This window comes from Choloepus didactylus, chromosome 19 (assembly GCF_015220235.1).
Source record: "Choloepus didactylus isolate mChoDid1 chromosome 19, mChoDid1.pri, whole genome shotgun sequence".
In the NCBI taxonomy this organism is placed as follows: domain Eukaryota; kingdom Metazoa; phylum Chordata; class Mammalia; order Pilosa; family Megalonychidae; genus Choloepus; species Choloepus didactylus.
Genome location: NC_051325.1, coordinates 33,988,715 through 34,005,505, shown reverse-complemented (window position 1 = coordinate 34,005,505; position 16,791 = coordinate 33,988,715). Strand labels below are relative to the sequence as shown.

At 54.2% G+C, this 16,791-nt stretch overlaps 1 protein-coding gene across 1 annotated transcript in view; it reads right to left on the bottom strand.

The window, feature by feature from the left end:
• Nucleotides 1-16,432, bottom strand: part of ANGPT4 (angiopoietin 4) — a 39,566-nt gene extending 23,134 nt beyond the window's left edge. The window contains exon 1 of the mRNA XM_037811456.1: nt 15,922-16,432. Coding sequence (XP_037667384.1) covers nt 15,922-16,230 — 309 coding nt within the window. The 5' untranslated portion in view covers nt 16,231-16,432. The remainder of the gene's footprint in view (nt 1-15,921) is intronic.
• Nucleotides 16,433-16,791: the final 359 nt, after the last annotated feature.

The following is a 16,791-nucleotide window of genomic DNA, read 5'->3' as shown; positions in this document are numbered from 1 at the left end:
ACCCCCAAACTGACTGATGATAATACCAGTATCTACCTCATGAGGGTTAAATGAATTTTTATTTATAAAACACTAGAATGGTGGCTGACTCATGCTAAGCACTACAGAAATGTTTGGTTATAAAAAATAAGCACTATGTGCCCTGCTTTGTGCCAGGAGGCCTCAGGGGGTTCCGGGGAAAGAGGAATCAGAGCACATGGTGCTTTCTCCAAAAGAGCTTCCTGTCTGCTGGGGGGTAGGGGTGGGGGGTGTAGGGGAATGGGCAGCAAGAAAAACAAACAGGAAACCACAGGCTAGTGGTTTCCAACCCTGGCTGCTGCTTAGAATCACCCAAGGGAGTTTATATTGATGCCCTCTTCCCCCCTCTGCTCTGTGGTTTAGTTTGGGATGGGCCTTCCTCTATCAGCTCCCAGGAGATTCTAATGTGTGGCTGGCAGGGACCCACCAGGGTGGATAAGGGTTAGCAGAGCTATGCTGAAGCTCGTCTTGGATTTGTCTGTGGGTCATGAATCTCCTGGAACCTGGTTTAAAATGCAGACTTCCAGGCCTGGAGAGTCCACTCTAGGCCATGAGACAGCAAGTTCATTCCTGAGGTGACACCTTCACAGGCATCTCCTCCAAGCCTCTCATTTGCAGATGGACAAACTGAGGTCCTGAAAGTGACCACAACTTGCCCAAGGTCACCTCCTAAGAGGCTGTATCCTAAGACTGCATGCTGAGGGGCTTTTCCAGGTCTCCAGGTCTGCAGAGCTGGGCTGGGGGTCTCACGGTGGCTTGGGGCCCTCTTGAGTAGTCAGAGCTCCCTAAGTATCCCTGCTTGTCCCCCAATTTTGTCCCGGTGGCTGCCAAGTGTGTGGGCAGAGCAGAGGCCACTCACAGCTGGGGCCCATCACCCAATTTGCCAAGCCCACCCACCAGCATGGGTCCAGGGAGGGATAAATCCAGGCCAGATGGGCCCAGTTTAAACCTGGGGCTGATGTCTGGGAAATAAGACAGTGGCCTGTGTGGTGGGGATTAGGTCTGGCCCAGGGCTCAGGCACCAGCTGGAAGGGCAGGGAAGGATCCCAGAGGAGGAAACAACCCAGAATGGGATTTTCCGGTCTCCAGCCACCCCCACCCCCCGCCCCAGGATTGGATCTGTCCCTTCTCATCACTCTTATGATGGCAAGTTCTCAGGCCTGAGGTGGGGAACGGGCCGACCTCGACTACTGCCCCTTCCCTGGGTTTGAATTCTGCTGTGGGTTCGAGTTCTGACTCTGCTACACTCTAGTTGTGAGACTTTGGAGAGTCACTGCATTGCCCTGAGCCTTATTTTACAAATCTGTGCCATGCGGACAGTAAGCTCTGCTCTTTGTCAGAGAGAGGGCATTTGAAAAGGTCCTTGAAGGAAAGGAGAGGAGTTTTGACTGGCTGGGGCTGGAGAAGGAGGTATGTTCTGGACAGACAGACAACAGATGAGTGTGGATAAGCGTTCTCAGCAGCCAAGGAGATCTGCTCGGACCTGTTTTTCTCTTGCATAATTTACATTAAAAGAACTAACTGGTGAACAGATAAACAACTGTGATCCACCCATCCAATGGAATTTACTCAGCATTAAAAAGGGATAAAGTACTGGTGTGTGCAGTAACATGGATGAATCTCAAATATAATATGCCAAGTGAAATGAGCCAGACTCAAGATCCTACAAAATGCAGGATTCTATTTATATGACTTTCTGGAGAAGACAAAAATATAGGACAGAAATCAGAAGTGTGGTTGCCAGGGGCTGGAGGCAAGGGTGGGGATTGATTGCCGAGGAACACAGGGGAGCTTTCTGGGGTGATGGTAAGTTTCTATATCATGAGTGTGGGGGTTACACAACTGTATATGTTTGTTAAAACTCATGGAACTGTACATTCAAAGGGTGAGTTTTATTCTGTGTGAATTATATCTTGATGAAAAACAAACTCATGAACACAAGAGGTTCTATCAAATGTCCCATAAAAATGTGTCCTGTAATACTTAATGTTTCCTTAAACTAATCCCCTCCTCCACTGAGTTTCATTCACTAATTCATTCAGGAATTATTTCTTGAGCACCTACTATGTGCCAGTCCCTATCCTAGGTATAAGGAAATCAGGAATGGACAAAACTGGCAAGTTTCCTGATTCTGGACACTTCCACTAAATAAATATCAGATTCTGATAGGGATGAATGCCATGAGGAAAATAAGGCAGGGTAATGAGCCGGGTCAGGGGCTGGTTTAGCCAGGTGGCAGGTAAAGCCTCCCTGGAGGAGGTCATCTGAGCTGTGAGGATGAGCAGAAGCCAGCTGTGGGAAAGTCTGGAGGAACAGTCATGGAAGGAAAGGCAAGTGCAAAGCCCTGAGGTGGGAGCGTATCGGGTGTATTTGGGGATCAAAAGGTAGATCAGTAGCAATGATATGCCCTGCTTGTCTCTTCTGTGGAGAATGGTGGATGTAGTTCACAAGTGGGAAAAGCAATTTGTAAACAGCTGTCTGACGTGCCTGGGTTTGAATTGAGGTTGGGCAGGTGCCTCTACCTGTCTGAGCCTCTTCTGTAAAATGGGGATAATCACAGCTCCTCTTCCCCGGGTTGTAGGGAGGATTCTTGGGACTGTCACATAAAGGGCCAGTTGCATGACTGAGTAATTGATACATGTAGGCTTCTAAATTCCGGTGTGGCTGCGTCATGGGTTACTATGCAAGAGTGCAAAAGAACGAGGTCGGGAATCATTAGTGTTAATCTGAAAAGATGCCCCCTATAGATTGTTAAGCAAAAAACAAAAACAAAATGCAGAACATCACATACAGAGTAAGCCCAAGAAAGCTCCAAACGATGTCTTTTTATGTGTAGACAGATAAAGGCCGAGAAGACACAAACCATTAACCGTGGTGATTTGCTTCCGGGGCAGGGAACAATGGGGGCAGTGATGGTGAAGGGATTTATTTTCTTTTGACATTACATTCTACTAAATTGTTTGGATTTTAAAAATAGAATGAGAATGTAAACAGGTATAATTAATGTACTATTTAAAAACCAATACACGAACTAAGTTTTCTTAACTGATGTCCCTGAAAAACCTGTGATTTGAGTTCAGAGAATCTGTAGTCTTGGATGGATAAAACTATAATTTTTTTTCCCTACTAAACTCTAACCAAAATGAGTTTTCTACAGCAATGAATATAGGCCACAAGCTACTGCAAGCAAGGAGCAAAGCAGGCCTTTGCCTCGTCCCTGCTGCAGAGAGGGCCACACTCTGTCCAGAGCCGGAGTCTCCAGAGGAAGATCTCAGAAGCATCACTGTGTGCTGGAGACGGCCCTGAGGGCCTTACAAATACAGTGCTTTTAGGCCTTGGTTCTCTCAGTGTCCCCACTTTACAGATGAGGAAGAAGGAGGCTGTCACCTGGCTTGCTAGTGGCAGAGGCTGGATTTGAATTCAGCCCATGGGCTCCAAAGAACAAGCCCTTCCCCGCTGTGGTGGGCTGCAGAGGGCAGCCAGCCCCCAAGAAGGCCTCAAAGAGCCCCATCTCCAGATATCCAAGCCCTCGTATGGTCCCCCCACATTGAGTCGGGCCGATAGGTATCATGGAAGTGATGGAGCCTGACTTCCGATGGCTGGGCCGCTACAGTCCAGCTCTGCCTTGCCCTCTCTTGGACCACTTGCCCTGGGGGTAGGCGGCCACCACATCCTGCGGACCCTCAGGCAACCCTGGGGGGAGACTCCCGCCTCCAGCCAGCACCAGTCACCAGAGAGTGAGCCACCTCGGGGCAGATCCTCCAGCCCCAGGCAACACCTGAGTACAACCATGAGAATGAACCAAGCTCGAACTACCCGGTTAAGCAGTCCCCAATCCCTGACTCAGAAATTGTGAGATAATGAATGTTTATTGTTCTTTTATGCTGCTAAATGTTTTAGGGCAATTTGTTATGCAGCAATATATAGATGACTAATGCACTGCTTTTCCCGAGTTTACAGATGTCTGCTCCTCTTACTGGGTAAGTCACATCCCGCCCACCATCCTCAGGCCTCAGTTTCCTCAGTTTTAGTATGGGAGCAACTTTGTGGCCCATGGGTCAGCCCCTCCTACTCTGCCTCGCTCCAGCCCCCTACCCCGGACCCTCCCCAGGCCCTTACCCCTTGGATCCAAGCAGGCCCCGGGTCGTTTGCTTGGTTGTCTCTGAGCAGCCTGCCAGACTCCCTCCTCCGTCTCCCTGCCTGCGAGATATGCGGTTGCTTTTCTTCCGGGTCAGGGCTCAGAGTGAGCAGAGCAGGTTGTCAGGGAGCCAGGGGTGGAGAGAGCCAGGGACCAGCAGGCTCTTGTGAAACCCCCTGCTTTTTAACTCAGCTCAACTCACAGTTCCCAGCTTCTCCAAACTTCCGCTGCAGCCTGAGTCTAGTTTGGCCCTGGAGCACTGCAGTGCAAGGCAGGGTGCTTGCTCAAGTCCCAGCGTTGCCATTCTCTTTCTGCACCGAGGCTGGAGCTTCTTTGAGCCTCAGTGGCCTCATCAGCACATGGGGCTAATTGTTTCCTCCTCAGAGAGGGGCTGGCAGAATAGAAGAAATGGCCCCTGGAATCCCTGCTGCATGGGCTGGTTCTCATCTGTTTTGGCCACTGCTGCAGCCCTGGGGCCTAGCACAGAGCCTGGCACAGAACAGGTGCTTGCCAGTGTTTGTTGGACATTTGCTGCTGTCCTACCTGCTGAGCCTCGCCCGACATGGGGAAGGGTGGGGCTGGGGATGGGAGCACCCCGTGCTGGTCCCAGGTAAAGAGGCCGCAGGGAGAAGCCGAGGCATGTTGGGGGAAGGGCTGCACGGGGAGGGGGAGCCAGGCCTGCCTTTGCCATTTGGACTGGGGGTGTCTCTCAGAAAGTGGGAAGAGGATGCCAGGGTCCCCGCCTCTCAGGTGACCCCTCCAGGCCCTGCTATGCTTTTGTGGTTGTATGTGTAGAAATTAGAAGTTTAACTGAGAGGAAGGAAAGGAGTGTACTTCTTGCCATCGCTCAACTACCTGCCATAAGAGTGGCGATGGTGTGTACATTTTGTTTGACAAATGCTTATTAAACATTTACTACGTGCAGGGCCCTGTTCTAACCCACTTTCTCTATATATTAAATCCTTATAATGGGCCTCTGAGGCGGGTGCTGTTATCAGCCCATTTTGCAGATGGGACACCTGCCAAGGACAGGCCGTTCCTCAGGGGAACCCAGGATTTGAACTCAGGCTGACCCCCGTCTGGGGGCCACTCCATCAAGCTGTGCTTCTGCAAGGTCTCCTTGGCTGGAGTGATCCTGTGACAGCAGATCACTCGCCATCCCCCAGCTCAATGTCGGGGAAATAGAGCAAAGCATGTTCTGGGCAGAGGGAAGCTTCACTGGGCATCTCCCCATGTGGCCCCAGGATGTCCTGCCTGCACAGCTCCAGTGTGTCATTCTTCCCTCATCTGATCCTCAGCACCCAAAGGAAAAGGGTGATTCTCCCCAATTGACAAATGAATAAATGGGGGCTCAGAGAGGCCAAGCACCCTGCCAACAGTCACACAGCTGCTAAGTCAGCTTTCAAATCCAGTGGGTGAGCTTTTTCTACTCACCCATCTTGGTGGCCAAAACTGACCTCGCAAATGGGATGGCTGAGATAGGATCAGGTCAGGCAGGGATGGGAGGAGCAAACCTCAGTGGGGGCACAGCAGAATAATGGCGAGAGTGGGGTCAGGCCCGGAGAGTGGTCTCACCCCTGATGACCTCTCCAGCCTCATCTTGGGCAGGCTGTCCTGGCTTTCCGTGCTTCAGCCACACAGAATGCCTTTCACTTCCTCCAAACCACCTTGCTCCATGCTATCCTAGGGCCTTTGCACATGCCATTCCCTTTGCCTGGAATGCTTTTCCCTTCCCTTCCTTGCCTAGGAACTGCTAACCCACACTGCAGATGTCAGCTCTGTCCTTTCTTCTGGCACCTGCACCCTAACAAGCTCAGGAACATCCCCCTTCATTTTCCATTCTAGGACACCATGGACCCCTCCTTCACAGCACTGTCATGGTCCATCATTACATGTGAGAAATCACTAGGCTAAACACCACCCCCAGCTGCTCTGGGAGGAAAAGTACCATGTCTTCCTTGCCCACTACTTACTGGCACACAATAAGCCCTCAATAAACTTCGGTGATTGAGAGAATGGGGCATGAGCACTATCACTGGTAAATTAAGTTCAGGAATGTGTGTGTGTGGTAAGGACGCGTGGACTTGTCATGAGGTTCATGACATTCTGTGCGTCTTGTCTTCACTAGAGAGGAGAAACAGAAAGTGTCCTCAGCTGAGTGTCAGGAGCCCTGGGTTCCAGTCCAATCCCTGCCACTGGCCCTGCCCAGCCTCAGGGTCCCCACTTGTAAAATGGGGAACATAGAGAGGTGCTCTGGGTAGTGGTTAAGAATGTGAGCTCTGGAGCAAGCCTGCCTGGGTTCAAACCCTCCTCCCTCACTTCTTAGCAGCATGATCTCCCTTGGCCTCAGTTTCCCCATAGTACATGGGGGATCACACCAGTCCTCCTCTTTTAAGGCGTTGTGAAGTTTAATGCATTGATGTTTGTAAAACACAAACCAGGGTCTGGCACAGAGAGTGCCCCATGTGAGTATTAGCCACGGCAGTACGGTCACCCCAGAAGAGGGACGAAACGATTGGAGCATCTCGCCTCCCCATGGCTGACGCAGAACCAGCCTCATCCCCAGACCTCAGCGTCCACTAGTCATTTGGGGCTCCCAGCAACCCAGGCATGCATTTACCATTATTCCCAATTTACAGATGGAAAAACGAAGGCTCGGGCCTTTCTCACAGTTGCAGAGTTATAAATGTCACAGATAAAAGGTTGAGTGAACAGAAGCAAGTTGTAGAAAGATACCAACAGTATCACACCATTTAAATATGACAGAAAATTCTACATTGGTTAGGGAGGGATACCCATGGAGTAAGAGATTACCAACCCTGAACTCCGGGTAGGTGTCTCTGGTGGGGAAGGAGGTGGGGGAGGGGACGTGGGGTCTTAGTGGTGTTGGTGAGTTTTGTTTCTTAAGCCAGTTGGTGGGAACAAGGGATTTTATTTGTTTTCTCTCTCTACCTTTTCATACATCTAAAACATTACAGTAAAAACTTTAAACTGCATAGAAAAGACTGCAAGGATATTGACCAGGAGGTAATCAGGGGTTTGGGATGACAAGGGATTTTTCTCCTCTCTGTCTTTATGCGCATCTCTATTTCCCAGTTTTTGCACACGGAAAATTAGTAAAAAGCTGAGAAAAGCGACGAGGCTGTTGACAAGAGGAAGAAAGGAATTGGAAGCCAGGTCTGCTGGACTCCGCAGAGAGAGGTCCAAGCTGCCCCATTTGCAGCCACTTCCTGCTCATCTCTGGCCCCCGTGGGCTCGGTGGGCAGCCCCTGCAGAGCTTTCCTCTGGAGATTCCCCTCAGCTGCTTGGAAATTGCCTTCTTTCCTTCCGCCCTGCCTGGTGGCCACACTGCGTGCTGTAGACCCGAGGGTGGAGTTGGACGGGGGTCAGGAGTGAGGGCCGCAAGGTTCCCCTGGCCTACGGTTCTGAGGGCCTGCTCTCCTGTCCCAGGGGAGGTGGCTTGGCTTTCAACGTAGACACTATCAGATCCCTGCATACGTTGCCATATTTTGTCCTCACCAGAGGTACTTGCTATCATGACCCCCACTTTGAAGATGGGGTCCCCGAGGCCCAGGGAGGACACAAAGACTGGAAATAGAGGAGCTGGAGTTGGAGCCCTTTGCTATCTGACTCCAGAAAGGATTCCCTTCCCACTGCCTTGCATGTCCCAAGTGTAGTCAACCACTGACATTTATTGAGCTCTTGCTGTATACCAGGCACTGTACCAGGCTCTGCATGTGCATCAGCACATTTAATCTCCATGATAATCTACAAAGTAGTTTCCATTTCACAGATGAGGGAACCGAGGCACATAGAGGTAAAGTGCTCGATGAGCCACAGCCAGCAAGCAGTGGAGCCAGAATTCAAATTGAGGCAGTTGGGCCCCAGGGCCCATGCTCAGCCTCTGTGGGATTCACCCCCAGGCTCTGGCCAGGGGTGGGGAGTATAATGGTAAGTACATCCAACTGGACATTCTGGGGTCTGGTCTCTTCCACTTTCTAGGGTGAGGCGTCCGATCTTTTCCAGCAGACAAACCCCAGAGAAGGTCTCCCTGACTGAGGGGCTCATGGCAGAAGGGAAAAGTCTAGCAACCATGAGTCACCCTGTTGGTGGCCAGGGGCCCTGAGCCTCTTGAGCTTGTACCCAGGACCTGGAAACTGGCCCCAGAGCCTTATACAAGAGCATGGCTGTGGTGTGGGTTTGAATCTTGGCCATGCCCTTCTTGGCTGTGTGACTTTGGGCAAGTCGCTAAACCTCTCTGTGCCTCAGTTTCCCTTCTCTGTTAAATAGAGCAAACAACCTCACTTACCTCATAGGTCACTGTGAGTGTAGGTTAGATGCAGTGATCTCACAAAGACAGAGCACAGTGTATAGCACACTGTAAGTGCTACAAAAGCTGGCCACGAGCTTTTCTCTTACTTTATCCTTATGCTCCCTCTGGGAGGCAGGGCAAATTCTGATCTCCATCTTCAGAGGGCCAAATTGACGTAGGTAACTCCCCCAGGATCTCACCGCTGGTCAGGGGCTCCGCTGGCACCTGACCCCTTGACCCCAGCTCTGTTGGCTCCAGACCCGCAGCCGCCCTCTTGGTACCCATTCCAGACAATTCACAGCCGACTCCGAGGTTAACCAAATGGTCTGAGGCTAGAGTCCAGCTTTGGGGGCAGACCTGGGGCCTGTTTTCTCACATTTTCTGCCCAAGGAGGAGAAGGAGGAGAGGGTCTGTTTACATCTCAGACCACTGAGCACTTGGGCCCGGGCGGAGAGGCCAGAAGCAGGCAGCCCGGCCCCTGTGGGATGGCCTGGTCACGCTGCTCAAGCCAATAAACCCGTCTGTCTGGGGGAGCCGTGCAAGGGGCCACTGCTGGGGCTGCTCCCCTGGCCCCATCCCAGGCGCCGAGCAGCTGGTCATCCTGGGCTGAGGGCATCTGTCCCAGCCACCTCTAGGACCCCTTCTTGGAAAACTAATCCCATTCCTCCAAGAAGCAGATGCTGCTCTAACCTCACCTCGCCCCCCAACCCCAGTGTGCTTAGAAAAGAGCCAGCAGTGAGGTTAGGAAATCAAACACCAAGGCATTTTGTTCAGCAACCAAGCTTCATTTCTTGTTTGGATAACTGGAGACGGAAAATGCCAAGAATTTATGGGCAGCCTGGGGAGGCCAGGTCCACGGGGAGTCCTGGGTCAGTTTGGGAGGGTCTTGGGCTGGGCCAGGACCCCACGCTGCGCTCCCACTGGGTGTGCTCTTGACCCACGTCCAGCTGGGCAAGGCCTCGGGGCCGTTGGGCTGAGGGGCTGAGCTATTCTGAGGTTTGACGTCAGGGCCGGGAGTGAACAGCAGAGGCTGGGGAAATGCCAGGCTGGGGGGCCCCTGCCCAGCCCCTGACCCCTCCCTGCTTGGCTCTTGGTGCAGAAGGGGTTGGAGAAAGACCCCAGATAAGCAGCCCAGCCTCTGTGTCCTGGATCTGCCAGCGTGGACCCCCTGGGAGGGAGAGGATGGAGGGACTGCCCAATGGTTAGGGGAGAGGCCCCGGGAGACGGACAGGGACAGTTGCAGGGAAGATGGGGGCAGAGGCAGCCACGGAGTGAGAAGCTCCCAGAGAGACAGAGAGATAGAAAAAGATGGGCAGAGAGGAGTGTTCAGAGTCAGAGACAATGAGAGAGAGAGGAGGACAGGGGGACAGGCAGAAAGAGTGAGTGGACAGCGAGGAAGCTGAGGGAGTGTGGCTTCCGGCCAGGCCCAGGGGCTCTGAGACTCAGCAGAAGCTTGCAGCCCTCGGGTGGTGGGGGGTAGGCCGAGGACCCTAGGGGCTTGGGTCCGGCCATTTCCTGTCTCTTCATCTGCAGAATGGGCCCTGGGGGGATGCGGAGACAGGACAGAGCATGGCACCTCCTGGCCAGGAGAAAAACAGGGACAGGAGCGAGCCTTTGCCGAGCACCTGCTGTGGGTGGATGCTCGACCTGCCCTGCTTCCCCTCACCTTCAGGGCAGACGCAGGAAGGCGTCTCACAGATGGGGCGCTAGGTCACAGGGCTGGGCCGCGGGGACCCCGGAGGCCACATGACTACCTGCTCCAGCAGCTGGGGAAGCCGGCCCTCCAGTTGGCTCTGTCTGCCGCCCTCACCATTCCTGGCTGCAGCTTTCCACCCAGAGGAGGGTGGAGCGAAGCCAAGACCTATGTGCAGCCCCCCCAAGAGCAGGCGCCAGACATGAGTCATTGGGGCAGAGGCTCTGCAGAAGAGGGAAGGAGGAGAAGGGAGAGAGGTGGAAGGAAGGGGAGAGCAGACAGGGTGCAGGGGAATGGGAGGGCGAGAGGGAGAAGGGCTGGGCAGGGCTGGGCTCCTGCAGCATGCCTTCTGAGCAAGGGTGTCAGGACGCCAGTCAGTTGGGTGCAGGAAGAGGAGAGGGGGTAATTGGGGATTTGGGAAAGTGGAGGCAGAAGGAAGGACCCCACTCTCTCTCAGGCTCCCTCCTTGTCTCCCCTGCCTCCTGACACCTTCCAGAGTCAGGAGAAAGAGCCTGGAGTCTGCAAGGAAAGTCCAGGTTGGCTCTTTCTACCATGCACCCTGAGCATGTCACTGCTCCTGCCTGCCTCACTTTCTGCACCTGAGCCCTGGGGGTGCACAGGACAGCTCCTCACAGGGGGAGCTGTTGAGGGCATGGGTGGACAGGCGCTGTTCCCTGGGAGTGCACCTCCGGGAGGGTCTCCCCTGCGTTCCCAGGAGGAGGCGGTGGGTGGTGGGTGGAATCTGGTCAGACCTCGTGGTGATGATGATAAGGGTGAGGATGCTATTGGATAAGAGTATTTTGAAACTCCTCTTTCTCTCTCTTCTGGGATATTACAGCAGAAGCCAAGAAGAGGCTTTTGCATTTCAAAGACAGATATGCTGGGGCCAAGAGAATGTGGGGAGAATCCAGAGGAAGGCCCCGGCCAGAGAAGGCAGCAAACTTCCTCGGACTGGAGTGGGAGAGTTGGAAGGAGAGAGGCCTCAACTGGGGGGAGGAAGGACCACGGTTAAGGGGACCCAAGCATTGTAGAACTTGTGTCTCTGTTTCCAGGAAGTGCCCCTGCTGGAGACAGCAACATTTATTGAGAGTTTACTACATCCCTGGCACCAGGCTAAGGACTTCATGTACATCATCTCATTAAATCCTGATAGAGGTAGGTAATATTTTCACCCCACTTCATAGGTGAGGAAACCGAGGCTCAGAGAGGTGAAACAACTTGCCGCAGATCACACAGCTAGGAAGGTGTAGAACTGGAACTCGAACCCCAACAACTGGATTCCAGACTTGGGGCTCTCACCTTCCAGGCTACACTGCTGCCAAGAAGTGACAGGACCCAGGGGAAAGTGACTGCCAGCTGTGTTTAGGCTGATGGGTCTGATCTGGGGCAAGCTCCAAGGGCACAGGGTGACTTGGCAGTGACTTGAACACTGGGAGGTTTGACCCAAGGGACCCCTTACCTGGGAAATGGTGCAGCAGACACCTGCTTGAACGGTGCCAGAGACTGGGCAGGACTGGGGTCCTCTCCAAGGATGCTAGCAAGGATGGGGACATTCTCAGCCCCTAGGGAACCTGCAACCTTGGATGTGGAAACCCCATCTTGACCAAGACTGAGATTTCCCTTCCCAGTGGCACGGAGGCTCAAATTAGAGAGTGTATAGAATTAAATAAAATACCATCAAACGGCTTGTCTGTACATGTGAGTTCACCCCTGTGTTTCTGAGGCATGTACCAGCGCCAGGCAGGAATCTGAGGGCTGCATACGAGTGTGTCTGCCCACCCACTCCCAAGATACTGTTGTTTTCTCCATTTTGCAGATGGGGAAACTGAGATCAGTCACCCATGGCCATGGGGCCGGGATTTGAGTCCAGGTCGGCCTGCACCCCCCCCCCCCCCCGCCCCAGGGCTCTTCAGTCCCAGGTGCTCTATGGTGACCCAGGCCTATTGTCAGGCTGGGAGGTGGACAGACGCATGAAGAGGACAGGCTTCTACAGGCTGAAGAGGTGGGCTGGGCACCCTCCTAACCCCGAAAGCCATCCCTTCAAATCCACCCACGGGGTCAATAATGTTTCCCGAGCTCCAGGCACCCCGGGGATTCACAGGTGGTTGAAATGATGAGCCTTGGGGTAAGGAACCAGGTGGCAGGGGTGGCAGTGTCCAGGGGAGAGGGACGAGGCCTGAGCCAGGGCAGCGGCCAGGGAGACAGGAGGATGGGTGATGAGAGCAGCAGAGGGAGGGGTGCACAGGCCCTGCTGCCTGGGGGCAAGGTGGGGGTGCAGGGACCCCGAGGGCTGCAGAGCAGCCTGCAGAGCAGGTGGTGATACATTGAATGGAGAGAGGCTGCAGGAGGAACGTGTTTGGGGGAGGGAGCAAGGTTCAGGTGGCTATGGAGTTGAGGTGCCCACTGTGGGCTCTCAGAGGGGAGATTTCCCAGGGGGAGCCAGGGTCAAGGGCTGGGGGCTCTGGGCCTGTCAGATGCCAATCGGCACCATCCCAGAGCAGAAGGAAGATGGTGCTGTAGGAGTGATCAGGGCAACCCTGGGGGCAGGGTGTGTGTTGTGTGTGTGGCAGTTCCAGGAGGTATGAAAGGAAAAAGAGTTGAGACTCAGCCTGGGAAACATCTACATTTAAGGGTGGGAAGGGAGCAGCAGGAGGGCCTGGGAGATGGGAAGAACGTTCCTTCCTTCCTTCATGCAACAGACATTTATTGAGCACCTACTGTGCACCAGGCACTATTCTAGGCCCTGGGAACCCAGCAGCGATCAAAACAGACAAGACCCATACTCTCCTGGAGCTCAGAGACCAGAGGGAGAAGCCCATATGAATTGCATATAAGAATGTCAGGTAGTGATAAGGGCCAAGGAAAAACTCAACCCAGGTGAAGGGATAGAGAGCGACAGAGGGGGGTGGCTGGAGAAATGGGGTAGTCAGGGAGGGCCTCCTTGAGGAGGCGGCATTTGAGCAGAGACCTGAGGGAGTGAGCCACGGGAGTGTCCTGGGGTGGGGTGCTCCAGGGAATTAGGATTTTGGCTTTTGTTCTGATGATGGGGGCCCTGGAAAGTTTGCAAGCAGAGGGCTGCATCTGCCTTGGGTTTTAACAGGATCCCCCTGACTGAGTGGAGAAAGGACTTCCATCCCTTTCCAGGGTGGAAGCAGGGAGCCAGGGAGCCCCCCATGATCATCTTCCAAGAAGGCGAGGGCAGTGCTGGACCAGGGCAGGGGCCGTCATAAGGTAGGAAAAGTGGTCAGAGTGGACATGTTTGCAGATAGGGACTTGCTGATGAAGAAAGTTTCTAGAAGGATGGTGTTGCTCACTGGTATTAAATTTCTCAAGAGGACAAGTAGGATGAAGACAGAGCCGTGGCCCTTGGGGTTGGTGTCTGGGAGGTGGGAGGTGGTCTGGGGGCAGGAGTAAAAGGGAAGTGAGGAAGCAGAGGCAGAGCATGTGGCAGGAGCCAGAGGAGAGAGGGGGCTGGAGAAGAGCTTGTTTCCCCCTGTCTTCCTCATCCTTCTTTTTCTTAACACGGGAGAGACCTGGGTGTTATTAGACCTGGGTGTTATTAAATACAGAGGGGAAGAACCAGCAGAGAGAGAGGAGGTTTTGGAGGCACAGGAGGGGGTGGCTGGTTTGCAAAGGCTGAGGGGCTGCCGGGGGGACGGTTCTCACAGCCTGGGAGGGAGGGATGGCCTTGGCCCGTGAGGGAACCTCTCTCCTCTGAGACTGAAGAAAGGCCCCGGGACTGGTGGATACTCAGGTGAATCTCCCCGCAGCCTCCATTTCTTGTTGAAGTAGAAGGTCCATGGTCTGGTGAGAAGCTGGGTGGGTGGAGAGCTGAAGACAGAGGCTTGGGGAGGGAGCAAGGCTTGAAATGGCCCTGGTAGCCTCAGAAACAGCTGTCTGAAGAGACGCACACAGATTGCAGGGTGACGTGGTGTCCCCGCTGGACTGGGCTCCGGTGTGTGAGGCCAGGAGCTTCCTTGAGGGGTCCTGGGGGTGAGAGGGTGGCAGAGCCAAGTGCTGCAGGGCCAGTGGGTGGGGGGGCTCATGGGAAGCGACTATGGGAAGTTGGTGAGCTAGGGACTGAGGAGAAGGGCAGGGCAGGAATGAAGGCAGGAAGGTGAGTGTGTGGACTTGAGCACATATGAGTGTGTGTGTGAGCATGAGTGCTTGTGCAAGTGTGTGTACACAATGAGTGTGTGAACACGAGAGCATGTGTGTGTGAGCAAGAGTGTGTCTGTGAACAGGAATGTGTGTGTAAGTGTGGATATGGGCGTGGATGTGAGTCTGTATGCGAAGTGATCTGTTTAGATATGTGTAGTGCAGTCTCTCCACCTCGGGGATGGATAAACCCAGAGCGTGCACAAGACAGTCCTTTAGAAAACAGGAAGGAACAACTACAACTTCAATTTACATGATTTCATACATCATCTTTTTAAAAGTTCCATTTTCATCTGTCATACCCTATAAATATCATATTAATACTGAGTGCATGTGCATAAATATTAAATAAATATGCATATATCAGGAGAGCAAACGATTTTTACTAATTGGATGTGTGATTTAAAATATTTGGAAACTGGGGGGGGGTAAGAAGAAACAGCTCATTAAAGAGGAACCTTGGAGAATACTCCTGCCTCCTCCCTGCCGTCACGCTGCAGCTAGCTGCCGGCTGCCGTCCGCTGCTGTACACATTCCAGACCCTGAGACTCGCCCACTGCCCTCTCCCCACCCCTCCCATCTGGGACTCCACAGGGCACCTTCCCTGCCCCCCGCCCACCCCCCACCAGGCCTGCCACATTCGGCCTGCTCAGGGCTGGGTATACAGTCGGTGCTCAGAGTTTTTGCTGAAAGAAGAGCCCATGAAAGATTGAGGACAAGAGAAGCTATAGTGACCCTGGTTTGGGGTCCAAACCGCAGGGTGTTCTCAACGTCCCGCTCTCTCCCACCCCTCATCTCAGTTGGCGCCGGACCCTGGCTGAGTTCAGACTGACCGACCACCCCTCCCCGGCCCTGGCCCCTGTCCTGCTCCAGGCTTCCCTCCCTCCTCGCCTGACTGTCTCAGCCCCCTCCTTGGGCTCCCGGGCCCACCTGCCCCCTACGGTCTAGTCTCCGGTTAAAACCAAATCAGGGGTGTCACTCAGCCCCACCAGCCATCTTGCAGGCCCCATGTGCACCAGCTGCATTCCCAGCTCACGGTCTTGGTGCCTGCTGGTCCCCTGGCTGAGAACGCCCGTCCCCCAGGCACCGCATGGCTTGCTCCATTTCACTCATTCTCTTGGTTCAAATGTCACCTCCTCCGAGAAGTCCTCTGACCACCTGAGTCCTAAGCCACTCCTGGTTCTATTGTTTGACCTCTTCCCTTCCTTCATTTCACTATGTCGTCATGTGACATAGGTTTTTATTGCTTATCATGTTTCCCCCATCGGAATGTACATCCCAAAGGGCACATGCTGTTGTGTTCACAGTTGTGTTCCCAGCGCCTAGGATGAGCCTGGCATGAGGTTGCGATGTGACAAATTTCTGTTGGATGAATGAATGAATGGCAGCTAGGGAACCAGGTTTCCAGCCCTGATGCTTCTAGTTCTGGCTGTTTGGCCACAGTGGCCCCTCCCTGCCCTTCTCTCGGCCCCATTAACCCAATCTGTGCAATTCGGAGACAAGGGTCCCATCAGCTTGGCCCTCTGTGAACAGTGACATATTGGGGTTGACACTTTGCTCAACAGACTGCAAAGCACCCCCAGCCCGGGGGCCGGCCCTTACCTTCTGCAGCCACTGTGTGTTGTTCTCCAGCACCTTCTCCAGCTGTCGCACCCGCTGGGCCGGCCAGTCCCCCAGATGCAGCGCGGCCGCTGGGGAGTCCCTCTGCAGACTGTTGGAGCCCCCGAAGGCCATGGGCTCTGGTGGGCAGGGCTCTGGCTCAGGCAGCACGAAGGTGTAGCTGCACTGGCCGTACTGGACGCGGTGTGCCCGGCGGCGCCCGCTCGCCTCCTGCCCCCTCCGTTGGCCTGCAGTCATGGTGGCCACCACGAGGAGGAGGCTGCCCAGCAGCATAGCCGGCCAGGAAAGCATCAGAGCCGCGGCGGCAGTGTGGGGTGTGGAGTCGGAGCCCCCAGGGGCCGTGCCTACCCACTGCCCAGCTCGGCACCCTCTGTAGCCACGGCCTGCAGTGGACAGGCCTGCCCACAGAGCCGCTGCAGCTGCAAACCCCTGTTTGTCCGAGCTCCGTCCAGGAGGCTATTTATACTTGCTCCAAATACCACAGCTGCTCGGCTTCCTCTCACCACCTCCTGCCCCCCCAGACACCCCCTCACTGCTATTCTTTCCCCCTTTCCCTTCCTTCCCCTGTGCTCTTGCCCACACGCTGCCCTGTCTGCGCACTGGCCTTGCTCTGCCCGCTTCGCCTCTGGATCCTGTTATTGTCCCATGAGGGCCTGGCCTCCCTGTGAGGAGCGGAGGGAAGAAAGCACACGCGGACACTCCCACAGGCACACTCACACGCAAACACCAAGCCCTCAGCACCGCCTGCTTTGGAAAACCAAACGCAACTGAAATCTCTCTCTCTTCCTGTCTCTCTGTCTCTCTCTTTCTGTGCTCCCCCCCCAAGGCTGGGATCTCAAATTTCAACGCCCC